We start from the raw sequence: 17,833 nt of genomic DNA, 5'->3' as shown, positions 1-17,833 counted from the left end.
CGGACAAACACCTGTAGTCATGAAGTGAAAAAAAACAACAATTCTTTGAATTTTGTAAAATATCACAAAATTTCAAAAAGGAAGAAAAAAAATACACTCAAAGAACAAATTCTGAATTTTGGGGGATTATATTTCAAAGTTTGGATGTTCAACATTTGGAGAGAGTCGTTTTTATTGTTCTGAGTTAACCAAGATGGCTGCCATCCTGGGTGGAAGTTGGGCTGAGCGCTCATGAGATGTCTGATCAGATATCCAAGATGGCCTCCCCTGAGGGTTGATGGGAAATGGAGTCTCAGTGTATGTAGCCAAGTGTCCAAGATGGCCACCTGATGACCCCATGGGAAATGGAGTACTTTGTCTACCTAAACAGAAGTCCATGAAGGCCAAACGCCCACACAATGAATGACCTCATTGAAAATGAATTGGTTTATTAAAGGTACAGTATGTGGAAGTGTGGGAAAATTTTGAATTCTGGGAAGAGGAAAATGGATACACGAATGGAATGGTGGGCATCGGGGGAAACGATTAAAGTTGGAATGGTGGAAATCCGAGAAGGAATAGCAAAGATATAAGGGAAAAACTGAAAAAGTGGAATTGTGGGTAATTTTTGATTTCTGGGAAAAGGAAAATTGATACTACCATGGAATGGCGGGAACTGGGGGAATCGATTAAAGTTGGAACGGTGGGAATCGGAGCAGGAATGGCCAAGATAGAAGGTTACAAAGTTTTGGTGAGGAAAATGGGAATGAGGAATTATGGGTAAATTTATTAATATTGTTATGAATTACTGGTTTGTGTGAATATGTGTAATGATGACAATGTGAAATGAATTGGCTGAATGAATTAAATGCAAAATAAGGAAGCTTCAAATTGGGAAATTCTTAATAATTTTGATTTATTGATTTGTTGGGAATGAGCCATAAGGTGGAATGAATAAGTTCAATGTTATGAATATGAAATGGGAAACATCAAAATGTGAAATGTTAATTGTCCCATTGAAAATGAATGGGAAGCCCTCCCATTGGAAATGCATTATGAAATATTGAAGGTGGGAAAAATATGGAATTATGGGAAATTATTGGAAACTATGAAATACTGGAATGATGAGAATGATCCCTAAGGCAAGCTGAATTAGTTAAATTTTGAAAATATGAAATGTAAAAGATGTAATATTGAAATGAAAAATCACCCAATGTAAGTCAATGGCATTTTTGGCGTGGAAAACAGGGAATTGTGGGAAATCTATGAATAATTGGAATTATAAAAGAACACGCGCACCGAATGGGAATAAGTGGAATAAAATGAAATTGGAACGGCGGGAATCGGATAAACTGGGAAAGAGATGAAATGTCCCAAAAAACGGCAGAATAATAATAATAACTAGAAAATGTGCAATTTCTGAAGAAATTGCGTGTGAAGGTGAAACCGTTGAAGGTTTGGGAGTTGAAAAGTGGAATGATGTGGAACGATTGAACGGTGTGAATCTGTGAAGAAATATGAATACAAAGTTGAAAAACTGAAAAAAAGTTGAACTGTGGAATTTGAAGATGAATGAAAAACTGAAAAAGTTGAACTGTAGAATGATGTGAATCTGTGAAAAATTATGAATCCTACAAAGTTGAAAAACTGAGAAACTGAACAAAAACCGAATGTTTGAATCATAAAAAAGTGTGGATGATCCGAAGTAAAAGCAGAAGAGAAAATACAAAGTTTTTCAACTTTGTATTATTCACATTTCTTCACTGTTTCACATCAATCCACAATCCACCTCATTCAAATGTTTAGCTCATTATCAATTTAAAAATGATCCCTAATCAAACTTTTTCAGTTTTTTTACTGCTTTAAATATGACTAATACAGAGTTGAAAAACTGAAAAAAACTGAACGTATGAATCAAGTTAACCAAGCCAGATGCTGTACAGTCAGCCCCCGGCTTACGAGCACCCTGATTTGCGAACAATTCGCCTTACGAGCGTGGATCAGGGAGATTTTTGTCCTCCGCTTACGAGCAAACCTCTCGCCTTACGAGCATTCCAACAAGCCAGCCATTGAGTATGTATAAATGTTCTCGCCTAACTGCGTCAACATATTCAGCAGTTGCGTCATCTACAATCATTAACAGATACTTGTGGCAGTAATGTGAACGCTATTGGTCTTACAACCTCACACTGACTGTCTCACTCACGGTGTCTAAATATATTACCATTTAAGTGTAGTGTTTGTACAGCTAAAGGGAAAAACAGCTGACATGAAATTAAATGTGCCGATTGCAGGACAAAGAATTGTCATTGGTTTAAATGTGTTTTTTTTAATTAATTGTCAATACATTCCAACCGTTTAAAAAAAAAGTGCGAATAATTATCAGTCAGTCAAGGAGACGCCAATATGCTATTGGTCGATTAAGGTCACCCGGTCTCACTCACGGAGATGCTATTGGCCGGCGTCACACGTCAATCACAGAAATGCCGATATGCTATTGGCCGAACGCCTTTATCTAGCTTGATGGGACAGGATGGAAATAAGTAGAGAAAATGAGTGAAAAACGGAATGTTTTGAAGACTTTGCAAACTTTATCTGTTAGACATAGCTTCTAAAATTACTAGCAGCGGTAAAGGAAGAAATAAGAGGATGATGTTTTAGTATCTCCGTGATTTGCACCATGACTGAAAGAGTTACTGTAACACTGTAAGAGCAATAGCCTAGCTGCGTTGCCGTATTAACTCAAGACGTTAATCCCTGCACCCTGGTACGGGTGATATTACAGTGCTATATAATGGTAGCTTGACAAAACTGCATGTCATGTTACTCGGCGACCTCCCGACATGCTTTGGGACAACGCCATTGTTGCAATTCTGTGAGTTGAAACCAACAGTGAACTGACGCTCGAACAAGCTATAAGTGTGGTGCCTAGTTAATACAACACATATAACCTCCCCTCCGCCTCCACCCAGCTCAATTCACGTCGGGGAAAAACAGCTGACATGAAATTAAGTGTGCCGATTGCAGGACAAAAAATCGTCACAGGTTTAAATGTGTTTTAATCAATAAGATGTCAATACATTCCAACCGTTTAAAAAAAAAGTGCGAATAATTATCAGTCAGTCAAGGAGACGCCAATATGCTATTGGTCGATTAAGGTCACCCGGTCTCACTCACTGGCCGGCGTCACACGTCAATCACAGAAGTGCCGATATGCTATTGGCCGAACGCCTTTATCTAGCTTGATGGCACAGCTGGTTGGGATGGAAGGAAGTAGAGAAAACCCTGACTGAAAAAGTTACTGTGACACTGTAAGAGCAATAGCATATCTGCTTTACTGTGTTGAATTCTGCTTATTTAGCTCAAGTCACGTCTTTCCAAAGGTAAAAGTCATTATTCCTATGTATTTGTTATATAATGCAACTGTACAGTAGATTATGTCACTCAATATTAATATATGTATACAGCGTGATGATCTCACCTAAGGCTTCTGCGCGCGTTGCACGCATTCACGAATTAACATGGGTTTGGATTGCCCGCTATACGAGCAATTCGAGATACGAGCGTAGCCGCTGAACGGATTAAGTTCGTAACCCGGGGACCCACTGTACTTAGGTGGAAGCAGTAGTGAGAGGTAATGAGACGTGTTATAAAATATCCAAGATGGCCGCCCATGAGGGCAGATGGGAGTTGGAGTCTTCAGTGCTCTAAGATGGCCGCCCGATGGCATCATGGGAAATGGAGTACTTTGTGCAACTAAACTATAGGTGTCAAACTCCAGTCCTCGAGGGCTTGTATCCTGCATGTTTTTGAATCACACCATTCACTTAACATTAGGCCATTTTTACAGTAGAAAAACTTGAATTGTAGCTGAAAGTTGAACTGTGGAATAATGTTAATGTGAAGAAATATGAATAATACAAAGTTGAAAAATTGAAAAAAAGTTGAACTGTGGAATGATGTGAATGTGTGAAAAAATATGAATAACACAAAGTTGAAAACTGAAAAAAAAAAAAAAAAAACGAATGTTTGAATTATAAAACGTGTGGATGATCCGAAGTAAAAGCAGAAGAGAAAAAACAACTGTAAACGTGAAACGCGATTTGCCCGAACCGGGGCACGGACATGTTGAAGATGACAACTCTACCACTGGGCCACGGGGGGGCGATGTCAACCCACACTGTGAAAGCTGTAAATAAAGAGAATGAAGTATGTTTGAACGAGAGTCTGTGAAGAACTACGAATAATACAAATTAAAAAACTGAAAAAAGTTGAACTGTGGAATGAAGAGTAAGATGAAATGAAAGTAAGAACAGTTTGAAAAGGCTAAATACTTTAAATATGAATAGTATAAAAAAACGTGAATTGTAGGAAAACGATGAATAGTTGAACCTTGAAAAAATACAAAAGCACTTCACGTGAATATGTGGAATGATATGAAGTTTGAACGGCATGAATTGGATGAACTGGGAAGGAGTTGAAACCAAAAGAAAATACGGAATTAACTGAAAAAAAAAAACCACTGAATGTGCGAAAAGACGCAGCCAGGGATTGAACCCACGAACATGAAGTGGGTATACGGCACACAATACCCATGAGCCACAGAGACACAGGAAATGCGGAAACCGTTAAAGTTTAAAAATAAAGTACGAAGACCACCCCATTCACTTAACATTAGGCCATTTTTACGGTACAAAAACTTAAATTGTAGGAAAACGATGAAAAGTTGAAACTTGAAAAATAGACCCGCACTAAACATGAATATGTGGAAGGATATGAAGTTTGAACGGTATGAAATGAATGAACTGGGAAAAAGTTAAAACGAAACTAAAAAATGGTCGGAATAATAAAAATAATAATAATAATAAAGGTGGAGAAAAACATAAGTGTGAAGGTCTCACCTTCACACAATAATAATAAAGGTGGAGAAAAACATAAGTGTGAAGGTTTCACCTTCACACAACTAGAAAATGTGCAAAGGAATAACATGTGTGAAGGTTTCACCTTCACACAATAAAGTCAAGGAATAACATGTGTGAAGGTTTCACCTTCACACAATAATAATAATAAAGTCAAGGAATAACATATGTGTGAAGGTTTCACCTTCACAAAATAATAATAAAGCGGTAGAATAACATGTGTGAAGGTTCCACCTTCACACAATAATAATAATAATAAAGCGGTAGAATAACATATGTGTGAAGGTTCCACCTTCACACAATAATAAAGTCAAGGAATAACATATGAGTGAAGGTTTCACCTTCACACAATAATAAAGTCAAGGAATGACATATGTGTGAAGGTTTCACCTTCACACAATAAATCTGCTTTTGTATTGTAATTAAACTCACACTGTCACACTGTCCTCTGCTAACTGCTTTTCGTTAATCCAAATCAACAGGAGTTTTTCAACCTCTTCTATTGCCTGAGACCGTTTAGGCTTAGACAACACAGAAACACCCTTAGCCACACACGCACCCTTAATAGCTTCCTTGTTCTTAAGGATGGTAGCAATGGTAGACTTAGTGTACTGGTACCGTGACGCTAAGTCACACAAACGCACACCTCGTTCGTGTTTTTCAATGATCTCATCCTCCTGCTCGATCGTAATTTTCTTTAATGTCTTCTTTGGCTTAACACTAGCCTGTTGTGGGGTCTTTTTCAGTCCCATAATAGCGACGAACTGGGACGCCGTGAGTCAGCAGAGACTATATGCTCGCGATTTTAATGTTCTCGAGGCGAAAAGTTCGTGAGCTTAAGCGTTCATCAGTGGAGGTATCACTGTAGTTCAGATGTAGCGCAGTGTGTTCCTACCTCCTCCCACTGGTGGATGTAACGAATGAGTCTGGATAGTCGAAGCAGGCGCAGCAGGCTGAGGATTTTGGTGAAGCGCACGATGCGGAGCGCCCGTGCCGTCTTGTACACCTCTGAGTCGATACCCTTCTCGACGATGAGGAAGATGTAATCGACCGGGATGGAGGAGACAAAATCTACCACGAACCAGGTCTGCAGGTACTTCCTTTTGATCTTGTTGGGGTCCAGGATGATCTCTGTGTTGTCCTCAAATACGATGCCCGTGCGGAAGTTGAGAACCAAGTCCATGAGGAAGAAGGTGTCAGAAACCACGTTGAAGATGATCCATGGTGTGGTAGTCTCATCCTTGAAGAAGGTGATGCCCACAGGGATGATGATGAGATTGCCCACCATGAACAGGAGCATGGTAAAGTCCCAGTAGAACCTAGACCAAAGACACAAGTGCCATGGTAAAACTTCAGGTGCTGTGCGATCCTGTTCAATCAAGTGACTCAAATGTGTCAAAACTTCATGATGCATGGTTTTAGCTCAGTGAGTATCCAAAAAATTAAGACTGAAGATGCCTTTGATCATGTATTACTGCGGGAGGGTGCCAGTGATGACAACCCAATGAGGAAAAGCATGATGATAAAAATAATCAGAACTCACTTTTTAACGGTAAAGATTTAAAGATTTTATGTGAACTGTAGATGCAACAACTAATCCAAAACTGATTGTCAAATTAACACAATTGACAATTACATTTTCAAATAACACATGAAATATAAAACTCTAAAAAACCTTGGAATTTGAACTTCCCTGCAATATAAATTCCACTATTTTTGTAGCTGCCCTCCAAGAAGGTAGGGAAAAAAAAACATTTGTGTTGAATAAAACACTTGCTTTTATTTCGAAAAAGTATGTTTACCTAATTTTCAACATATTATGGATAATTTTAGAAACGGAATCAAGAAAAATTCTGAGCATTTTTTACATCTTCAATTTCAGTCAATCTCATTAATAAAATAATCACTATTCAGAGCCCTAATCTTAACCATGCAATTCATTGAATGCCAAAGACTTTGCTCATTGAAGTACTACATTGTGCCGTTAAATGGCAAGTACTGTACAATAGTTTTTACTTTCTGTTGGTGTTATTTCACAGTAGTATACACTGTAGAGTATTACATTTGTATGACAAGAATCATCAAATCTTGCAAAACTCAACATTGCCTGTTCAGCAAAATGTTTTATGCTGGAGCTAGGTTTGACTCTGTAACAGCTCTGACGTATGGATGATAGACAGCGGATGGACCGACAGATGGATGCATGGACAGACAGTAACTTAGCTGTCCTTGGTGCTGAAACGTCAAAGCAACTGCGGATGGGTTGAGAGATGGATAATAAATGGACATAACTGAGCTGTCCTTGGAGCTGAAACGTCAAATGAACTTCACTGTAGTCTGGATATGTTATTAAGGTTTGATTAAGTAGCCTTGCAGCGTGGCCACTTGTGTGACTCATAGCCAACCTGAAGTCGCTGTAAGGGTGTATGATCCAGTTCCCCGCCGACTTGACCCTCTCCTGCTCCTTCTCGACCGCTTTCTGGCTGCCGAACATCCGCAAGGAAAACTTGTTGACCCCCGGTTGCAGCATGGAGCTGAACTGCCGCTGCATATAAGTCTGGCCCCGGCTGGACTCGCCATAGTCGACTGCGATCAGGGAGCCGTCCTCGGCCGCCGCCTTTGTGCACGACTTCCTGGACAGCGGAGCCGGGGTGTGCCCTCTCGCGCCAGGCGCGTTGGAGAAAGACACACGGGAGTCGTTTTTCTCGGCCCCAGCGGCGGCGCTCTTGACCTCGGCTCTGCATCCCTCGGTCACCCCGGAAACGTCCATGCTCGCAGCCTTGCCGCCCTCAGTCGATTCTACTACACTATCGGCATGCTTTTCATGTCGGGATATGAGTGAGAGACTCCCCAGGCTGGTGGGCTCCCTTCTACAGTCTCCGTTCTTTTTGCATATCATGCAGACGGCTTGGCGTTCCAGCGCGGAAGCCTCCGTTACATTACTCCGAAAAAGTCGAGCTGAGCCGGTGTCGCTAGGCTCCGAAGGCTGCTCGTCGTGCAGGAGCAAGAGCTCGTTGGTGGTGGTGGACCTTTTGGCAGTTCCGCCTCCTCCCGGCGAGCGTCTCCTCAAGGTGTGGGTGCCTAATCCGAGGCGGCGAACATCCTCCGAAGCACTTAAGTAAAGTTGGCAAGATATTGGCAGATTCGGACTTTCGCGATCAATACCTCTCAGATAAAACGTCGTCGAAACACCAAAGTCGCCTTTATGCCTCCTTCGTAACACAGACTACCAGCTACAATGTCAAAAAAAGACATTTGTAAAATATTTAAACCGTTTCTTTCGGTGAAAAGACGCAATTGAGCTCTATGAGCAGCAGAGGCTGGGCGAGCGCGCAAGGGACAGTCTGCAAATTACTAGATGAGGAGGGGGAAAAAAACAATAACGCCACAATTTGTGATTATGAATTCAACGAACAAATCAAAGACATTAACATAATCATATTGGGACAGTGCTTTTGAATAAAAAAAGCGTTTGTTTAATTTTGGATAATTTGTGTACTTAAAAATCATTAATAAACTGTATATTCATCTATAGCTCCAATATTGTTTAATATAAGGAGTCCAAAATCACTGGGCATTCATGACATTTTCATGATCGCACTACAACACTCGTTTTTTAAATGAATTCTTTTGATAAATTTTGGGGCTTTATTTTAAATGCTTGTTAATCATTTATACCCTCAAAAAGAATCAGTGGCTCCCCTTTTTGAGTTGGGGTAAACCCTCCTAAATCACTACAACCATCAATGAAGTACTCCCAATTATGCAACAACTGCTGGTTTTCTAATAAATTCCTTTGCCTAATTTTAAGGATTTTTTAAATGCATATTGACCATAATTTACCAATATATTGATCAATAGCTCTGCTGTTGGTTGAGTTAGGGACTCCAAAATCACCACAGACAACAGTGACACCCCACGCCTTATGCTACATTCTTAGGTTTTCAAATAAATCCCTCTGCAAAATTTTAAGGATTTTTTTATGATTACTGATCAATATTTACCAATATATTGATCAATAGCTCTGAGTTTGGTTGGGTTAAAGACTCCAAAGTCACCCCACACATCAGTGACACCCCTCCCCTTATGCTACATCCTCTGGTTTTCAAAAAAATCCCTCTGCCTAATTTTAAGGATGTTTTTTATGATTATTGATCAATAATTACCCATATATTGATCAATAGCTCTGCTGTTGGTTGGGTTAGGGACTCCAAAATCACCACACACATCAGTGGCATCCTTACCCTTAGGCTACATCCTCTGGTTTTCAAATAAAGCCCTCTGCCTAATTTTAAGGAATTTTTTATAGTTATTGATCAATAATTACCCATATATTGATCAATAGCTCTGCTGTTGATTGGGTTAGGGACTCCAAACTCACCAAACACATTAGTGACATTCCTACCCTTATGCTACAACCTCTGGTTTTCAAATAAATCCCTCTGCCTAATTTTAAGGATTTTTTTATGATTATTGATCAATAATGACCCATATATTGATCAATAGCTCTGCTGTTGGTTGGGTTAGGGACTCCAAAATCACCACACACATCAGTGGCATCCTTACCCTTAGGCTACATCCTCTGGTTTTCAAATAAAGCCCTCTGCCTAATTTTAAGGAATTTTTTATAGTTATTGATCAATAATTACCCATATATTGATCAATAGCTCTGCTGTTGATTGGGTTAGGGACTCCAAACCCACCAAACACATTAGTGACATCCCTACCCTTATGCTACAACCTCTGGTTTTCAAATAAATCCCTCTGCCTAATTTTAAGGATTTTTTTTATGATTATTGATCAATATTTACCCATATATTGATCAATAGCTCTGCTGTTGATTGGGTTAGGGACTCCAAACTCACCAAACACATTAGGTTCATCCCTACCCTGATGCTACATCCTCTGGTTTTCAAATAAATCCCTCTGCCTAATTTTAAGGATTGTTTTATGATTATTGGTCAATATTTACCCATATATTGATCAATAGCTCTGCTGTTGATTGGGTTAGGGACTCCAAACTCACCAAACACATTAGGGACATCCCTACCCTTATGCTACATCCTCTGGTTTTCAAATAAATCCCTCTGCCTAATTTTAAGGATTTTTTTTGTTTATTGATCAATATTTATCAATATATTGATCAATAGCTCTGCTGTTGGTTGGGTTAGAGACTCCAAAATCACGGCACACAACAGTGGCTTACCTCCCCTTAGGCTACATTCTCTGGATTTCAAATAATACCCTCTGCCTAATTTTAAGGATTTTTTTTATGACTATTGATCAATATTTACACATATATTGATCAATAGCTCTGAGTTTGGTTGGGTTAGGGATTCCAAAATCACCACACACATCGATGACATCCCTCTCCTTATGCTACATCCTCTGGTTTTCAAATATATCCCTCTGCCTAATTTTAAGGATTTTTTTATGATTATTGATCAATAATTACCCATATATTGATCAATAGCTCTGCTGTTGGTTGGGTTAGGGACTACAAAATCACCACACACATCAGTGGCATCCCTCCCATGAGGCTACATTTCCTGGTTTTGAAATAAGTCCCTCTGCCTAATTTTAAGGAATATTTGATCATTATTGATCAATATTTACCCATATATTGATCAATAGCTCTGCTGTTGGTTGGGTTAGGGACTCCAAAGTCACCCCACACATCAGTGACATCCATCCCCTTATGCTACATCCTCTGGTTTACAAATAAATCCCTCTGCCTAATTTTAAGGATTTTTTTATGATTATTGATCAATAATTACCCATATATTGATCAATAGCTCTGCTGTTGATTGGGTTAGGGATTCCAAAATCACCAAACACATTAGTGGCATCCTCACCCTTAGGCTACAATTTCTGGTTTTCAAAAAAAATCCCTCTGCCTAATTTTAAGGAATTTTTTATGGTTATTGATCAATATTTACCCATATATTGATCAATAGCTCTGCTGTTGGTTGGGTTAGGGACTCCAAAGTCACCCCACACATCAGCGACATCCCTCCCCTTATGCTACATCCTCTGGTTTACAAAAAAATCCCTCTGCCTAATTTTAAGGATTTTTTTATGATTCTTGATCAATAATTACCCATATATTGATCAATAGCTCTGCTGTTGGTTGGGTTAGAGATTCCAAAAACACCACACAACTCGGTGACAACCTTCCCCTTATGCTACATTCTCTGGTTTTCAAATAAATCTCTTTTCCAAGTTTTAAGGATTTTTTTTATGGTTATTGATCAATATTTATCCATATATTGATCAATAGCTCTTTTGTTGATTGGGTTAGGGACTCCAAACTCACCTAACACATTAGTGACATCACTCCTCTTATGCTACATCCTCTGGTTTTCAAATAAATCCCTTTGCCTAATTTTAAGGAATATTTTATCATTATTGATCAATATTTACCCATATATTGATCAATAGCTCTGCTGTTGGTTGGGTTAGGGACTCCAAAATCACAAAACACATTAGTGACATCCCTACCCTTATGCTACAAGCTCTGGTTTTCAAATAAATCCCTCTGCCTAATTTTAAGGATTTTAAGGATGGGTAAATATTGATCAATAATCATAAATAAAACTCTTAAAATTAGGCAGAGGGATTTTTTTGAAAACCAAAGAATGTAGCATAAGGGGAGGGGTGTCACTGATGTGTGTGATGATTTTGGGGTCCCTTACCCCACCAAACTCAGAGCTATTGATCAATATATTAGTAAATATTGATCAATAATAGTAAATAATTCCTTAAAATTAGACAAAGAGATTAATCTTAAAACCGGGGAATGTAGCATAAAGGGGTGGGATACCACCGATGTGTTTGGTGATTTTGGAGTCCCTAACCCAACCAACAGCAAAGCTATTGATCAGTATATGAGTAAATATTGCTCAATATTAATAAAAAAAAAAATCCTTAAAAATAGGCAGAGGGATTTATTTGAAAACTAAAGAATGTAGCATGAAGGGAGGAATGTCATTGATGTTTTTGGGGAATTTGGAGTCTCTAACTCAACTAACAGCAAAGTTATTGATCAATATATTGATACATATTGATCAATAATCATAAAAAAATCCTTAAAATAAGGCAGAGGGATTTATTTGAAAACCAGAGGTTGTAGCATAAGGGTAGGGATGTCCCTAATGTGTTTGGTGATTTTGGAGTCCCTAACCCACTCAACAGCAGAGCTATTGATCAATATATGGGTAAATATTGATCCATAATCATAAAAAAATCCTTAAAATTAGGCAGAGGGACTAATTTCAAAACCAGGAAATGTAGCCTAATGGGAGGGATGCCACTGATGTGTGTGGTGATTTTGTAGTCCCTAACCCAACCAACAGCCGAGCTATTGATCAATATATGTGTAAATATTGATTAATAATAATAAAATATTCTTTAAAAATAGGCAGAGGGAATTATTTGAAAACCAGAGAATGTAGCATAAGGCTAGGGATGCCACTGATGTGTGTGTTGATTTTGGAGTCTCTAACCTGACCAACAGCAGAGCTATTGATCAATATATGGGTAAATATTAATCAATAATATAAAAAAAATCCTTAAAATCTGGCAAAGAGATTTATTTGAAAACCAGAGAATGTAGCCTAATGGGAGAGATGCCACTGATGTGTGTGGTGATTTTGGAGTCCCTAACCAAACCAAACTCAGAGCTATTGATCAATATATTGGTAAATATTGATCAGTAATCATAAAAAAATCCTTAAAATTTGGCAGAGGTTTTTTTTTTTAAACCAGCGAATGTAGCATAGGGGGAGGGATGTCACTAATGTGTTTGGTGAGTTTGGAGTCCCTAACCCAATCAACAGCAGAGCTATTGATCAATATATGGGTAAATATTGATCATTAATCATAAAAAATATCTTAAAATTAGGCAGAGGGATATATATGAAAACCAGAGGATGTAGCATAAGGAGAGGGATGTCATCGATGTGTGTGGTGATTTTGGGGTCCTTAACTCAACCAAACTCAGAGCTACTGATCAATATATTTGTAAATATTGATCAATAATAGTAAAAAAAAATCTTAAAATTAGGCAAAGAGATTAATCTGAAAACCAGGGAATGTAGCATAAGGGATGGGATACCACCGATGTGTTTGGTGATTTTGGAGTCCCTAACCCAACCAACAGCAGAGCTATTGATCAATATATGGGTAATTATTGATCAATAATCATAAAAAAAATCCTTAAAATTAGGCAGAGGGATATATTTGAAAACCAGAGAATGTAGCATAAGGAGAGAGATGTCATTGATGTGTGGGGTGACTTTGGAGTCCCTAACCCAACCAACAGCAGAGCTATTGATCAATATATGGGTAAATATTGACCAATAATGATAAAATATTCCTTAAAATTAGGCAGAGGGTCTATTTTCAAAACCAGGAAATGTAGCCTAATAGGAGGGATGCCACTGATGTGTGTGGTGATTTTGTAGTCCCTAGCCCAACCAACAGCAGAGCTATTGATCAATATATGGTTAATTATTGATCAATAATCATAAAAAAATCCTTAAAATTAGGCAGAGGGATTTATTTGAAAACAAGAGGATGTAGCATAAGGGGAGGGATGTCACTGATGTGTGGGGTGATTTTGGAGTCTTTAACGCAACCAAACTCAGAGCTATTGATCAATATATTGGTAAATATTGATCAGTAATCATAAAAAAAAATCCTTAAAATTTGGCAGAGGGATTTATTAGAAAACCAGCGAATGTAGCATAGGGGGAGGGGTGTCACTGATGTGTGTGGTGATTTTGGAGTCCCTAACCCAATTAACAGCCGAGCTATTGATCAATATATGGGTAAATATTGATCAATAATGACAAAATATTCCTTAAATTTAGGCAAAGGGAATTATTTGAAAACCAGAGAATGTAGCCTAAGGGTAAGGATGCCACTGATGTGTGTGGTGATTTTGGAGTCCCTAACCCAACCAACAGCAGAGCTATTGATCAATATATGGTTAAATATTGATCAATAATCATAAATAAAATCCTTAAAATTTGGCAGAGGGATTTATTAGAAAACCAGCAAATGTAGCATAGGGGGAGGGGTGTCACTGATGTGTGTGGTCATTTTGGAGTCCCTAACACAACCAACAGCAGAGCTATTGATCAATATATTGATACATATTGATCAATAAATTAAAAAAAATTCTTAAAAATAGGAAGAGGGCTTTATTTCAAAATCAGTAAATGTAGCCTAAGGGGAGGGATGCCACTGATGTGTGTGGTGATTTTGGAGTCCCTAACACAACCAACAGCAGAGCTATTGATCAATATATGGTTAAATATTGATCAATAATCATAAATAAAATCCTTAAAATTAGGCAGAGGGATTTATTTGAAAACCAGAGGATGTAGCATAAGGGGAGGGATGTCACTGATGTTTGGGGTGACTTTGGAGTCTTTAACCCTACCAAACTCAGAGCTATTGATCAATATATGTGTATATATTGATCAGTAATCATAAAAAAATCCTTAAAATTAGGCAGAGGGACTTATTTGAAAACCAGGCAATGTAGCGTAAGAAGAAAGATGTCACTGATGTGTGTGGTGATTTTGGAATCCCTAACCCAACCAACAGCAGAGCTATTGATCAATATATGGTTAAATATTGATCAATAATGATAAAATATTCCTTAAAATCAAGCAAAGGGATTTATTTGAAATCCAGAGGATGTAGCATAAGGGAAGGGATGTCACTGATGTGTTTGGTGATTTTGGAGTCCCTAAATCAATCAACAGCCGAGTTATTGATCAATTTATGGGTAAATATTGATCAATAATGATAAAATATTCCTTAAAATTAGGCAAAGAGATTTATTTAAAAACCAGAGAATGTAGCCTAAGGGTAGGGATGCCACTGATGTGTGTGGTCATTTTGGAGTCCCTAACCCAACCAACAGCAGAGCTATTGATCAATATATTGATACATATTGATCAATAAATTAAAAACAATTCTTAAAAATAGGAAGAGGGCTTTATTTCAAAATCAGTAAATGTAGCCTAAGGGGAGGGATGCCACTGATGTGTGTGGTGATTTTGGAGTCCCTAACACAACCAACAGCAGAGCTATTGATCAATATATGGTTAAATATTGAACAATAATCATAAATAAAATCCTTAAAATTGGGCAGAGGGATTTATTTGAAAACCAGAGGATGTAGCATAAGGGGAGGGATGTCACTGATTTGTGTGGTAATTTTGGAGTCTCTAACTCAACCGACAGCAGAGCTATTGATCAATATATTGGCAAATTATGGTCAATATGCATTTAAAAAAATTCTTAAAATTAGGCAAAGGAATTTATTAGAAAACCAGCAGTTGTTGGATAATTGGGAGTACTTCATTGATGGTGTAGTGATTTAGGAGTGTTTACCCCAACTCAAAAAGGGGAGCCACTGATTCATTTGAGGGTATAAATGATTAACAAGCATTTAAAATAAATCCCCCAAATTTATCAAAATAATTTATTTAAAAAACGAGTGTTGTAGTGTGATCATGAAAATGTCATGAATGTGCCCAGTGATTTTGGACTCCTTATATTAAACAGTATTGGAGCTATAGATGGATATTCAGTTTATTAATGATTTTTAAGTACAAACATTGTCCAAAATTAAACAAACGCTTTTTTTTATCCAAAAGCACTGTCTCAATATGATTATGTTAATGTCTTTGATGTGTTCGTTGAATTCATAATCACAAATTGTGGCGTTATTGTTTTTTCCCCCTCCTCATCTAGTATTTTGCAGACGGTCCCTTGCGCGCTCACCCAGCCTCTGCTGCTCATAGAGATCAATTGCGTCTTTTCACCGAAAGAAACGGTTTAAATATTTTACAAATGTCTTTTTTTGACATTGTAGCTGGTAGTCCGTGTTATGAAGGAGGTATAAAGGCGACTTTGGTGTTTCGACGACGTTTTGTCTGAGAGGTACTGATCGCGAAAGTCCGAATCTGCCAATATCTTGCCAACTTTACTTAAGTCTCCGAAGCTGGGTGGGGGAGCGGGGTAACATTGGTTTGTTTTTCGATATTCGCTTGACATTCGGTTTCATCTATACTTTTAATCGGAGACCACGGCAGTGTCTGCGCAATTAAAGAGTGTATTTTAAAGCATAATCGTCATACATATTTATATACTATAGGATTCCTGTCAACTATCCTCAAGATTTCAAATTTTACGAGATAGGAGCGACTCCACTAGTCAACCGACCGTCATTCACAATGGTACATGGTGATGAGGACCATAGCAAATTATGCGTTTCAATATGAATTTAGTCATGAAAAATATTCACTAAAAATCAATAATACGACTTTATACCATTCTTATTGCTGTAGTAGATCATACTTGTAATGCCCTAACTACTACAAGTGTGGATATTTTGGGGGAAAAAACACGTTATATGGACAAAGTATGTATTTAATAAATAAAAAAAATCACTTAATATCAATGAAATGACTTTTTCTCTTTCTTTTTGCTGTAGTAGGTTACACCGTTAACGCCCTAACTACTACAGGTGAGGTTATTGTGAAAAAGACTTTGTATGGACATGGTATGTATTTAATAACTGAATATATTCACGATAAATCAATGAAATTACGTTTTATCTTTCTTTTGCCGTAGTACGTCATACTGTTAATGCCCTAACTATCACAGGTAAGGTTATTGTGAAAATAACACTTTATATGGACATAGCATGCATTTAATAAATAAAAATATTCAGTACAAATCAATGAAATTACGTTTTATCTGTGTTTTTACTGTAGTAGGTTATACTGTAAATGACCTAACTACGACAGGTAAGGTTATTTTGAAAAAAAAAACTTTAAATGGCCATACTATGCATTTAATAACTGAAAATATTCACTAAAAATCAATCATTTTATATTTCTTTTTGCTGTAGTAGGTCTCATACTGTTAATCCCCTAACTACAGGAAACTAACCATGACAAAAACTTACAACGCACAAAACCCATTGCTGCCTCGGTTTGTCTTCCGCCCCCATCTTTTGTATTCGCTGGTCCATCAAAAGGGGTGGTCCCATGGCCAGGTCAGCATGTTGAGTTGTTTCCGGTCCTCTGCTGCTCCCTTTCGGGTGTATCTGGCCACCTCAGCATCTTGGCGAACACTGTTGGAATTACATTGGAGTCTCCCAGAGTCTGAGACCTGCGGGCGTCAGTTGTCTGATATGTGTATTCGAGGTTGAGAATGAAACAATAGTGGAGACGCTTTCCTTCACTTCTCGGTATTATGGCGTCGATCACAGCAGGAAGTCCCCCTGGGGGGTGACCAGACCACAATGCCCAACTGATCTTATTCCAAGAGTGAAGAAGCTACCAATCTATTTTACACTATATATCTCCAGAGAAAATGAATGAAAGCTTCTTTATCACATATGAAATTACATCAATTCCTTCACCATATAGTCTTTTTTCCACAAAAACCTCACATGTAGTAATTAGAGCATTAACAGTATGACCTACTACAGCAAAAAGAAAGCTAAAAGGTAATTAAATTGATTTTTAGTGAATATTTTCAGTTATTAAATGCATAGTATGTCCATAAAAAGTCTTTTTTTCACAATAACCTCGCCTGTATTTAGAGCATAAACAGTATGACCTAAAAAGTCAGTTAATTGAATTTTAGTGAATATTTTCAGTTATAAATACATACCATATCCATATAAAGTTTTTTTTTCACAATAACCTCAGCCTCTAGTAGTTAAGAGGGGAAGTAAGATCTACTACAGCAAAAACAAAGATAAAAAGTCATTTCATTGATTTTCAGTGAATGTTTTCAGTTATTAAATGTATCGTATGTCTACATAAAGTGTTTTTTTTTTTCCACAATAACCTTACCTGTAGTAGTTATTAAATGTATCGTATGTCTATATAAAGTGTAAT

The 17,833-nt window shown here is 37.7% G+C and overlaps 1 protein-coding gene across 1 annotated transcript in view; it reads right to left on the bottom strand.

The window, feature by feature from the left end:
- Nucleotides 1–8,016, bottom strand: part of hcn2b (hyperpolarization activated cyclic nucleotide-gated potassium channel 2b) — a 58,637-nt gene extending 50,621 nt beyond the window's left edge. The window contains exons 1-2 of the mRNA XM_088426057.1: nucleotides 7,304–8,016; nucleotides 5,794–6,217 (exon numbers count right to left, since the gene is read on the bottom strand). Of these exons, the coding sequence (XP_088282183.1) occupies nucleotides 5,794–6,217; nucleotides 7,304–7,797 (918 nt within the window). The 5' untranslated portion in view covers nucleotides 7,798–8,016. The remainder of the gene's footprint in view (nucleotides 1–5,793; nucleotides 6,218–7,303) is intronic.
- Between the last annotated feature and the right edge of the window lie 9,817 nt (nucleotides 8,017–17,833).

This window comes from Hippichthys cyanospilos, chromosome 10 (assembly GCF_059441005.1).
Source record: "Hippichthys cyanospilos isolate Australia breed blue-spotted pipefish chromosome 10, RoL_Hcya_1.0, whole genome shotgun sequence".
Taxonomy (NCBI): Eukaryota; Metazoa; Chordata; class Actinopteri; order Syngnathiformes; family Syngnathidae; genus Hippichthys; species Hippichthys cyanospilos.
The sequence above is the reverse complement of the archived record's forward strand: the minus strand, read 5'-3'. Positions and strand labels throughout refer to the sequence as shown.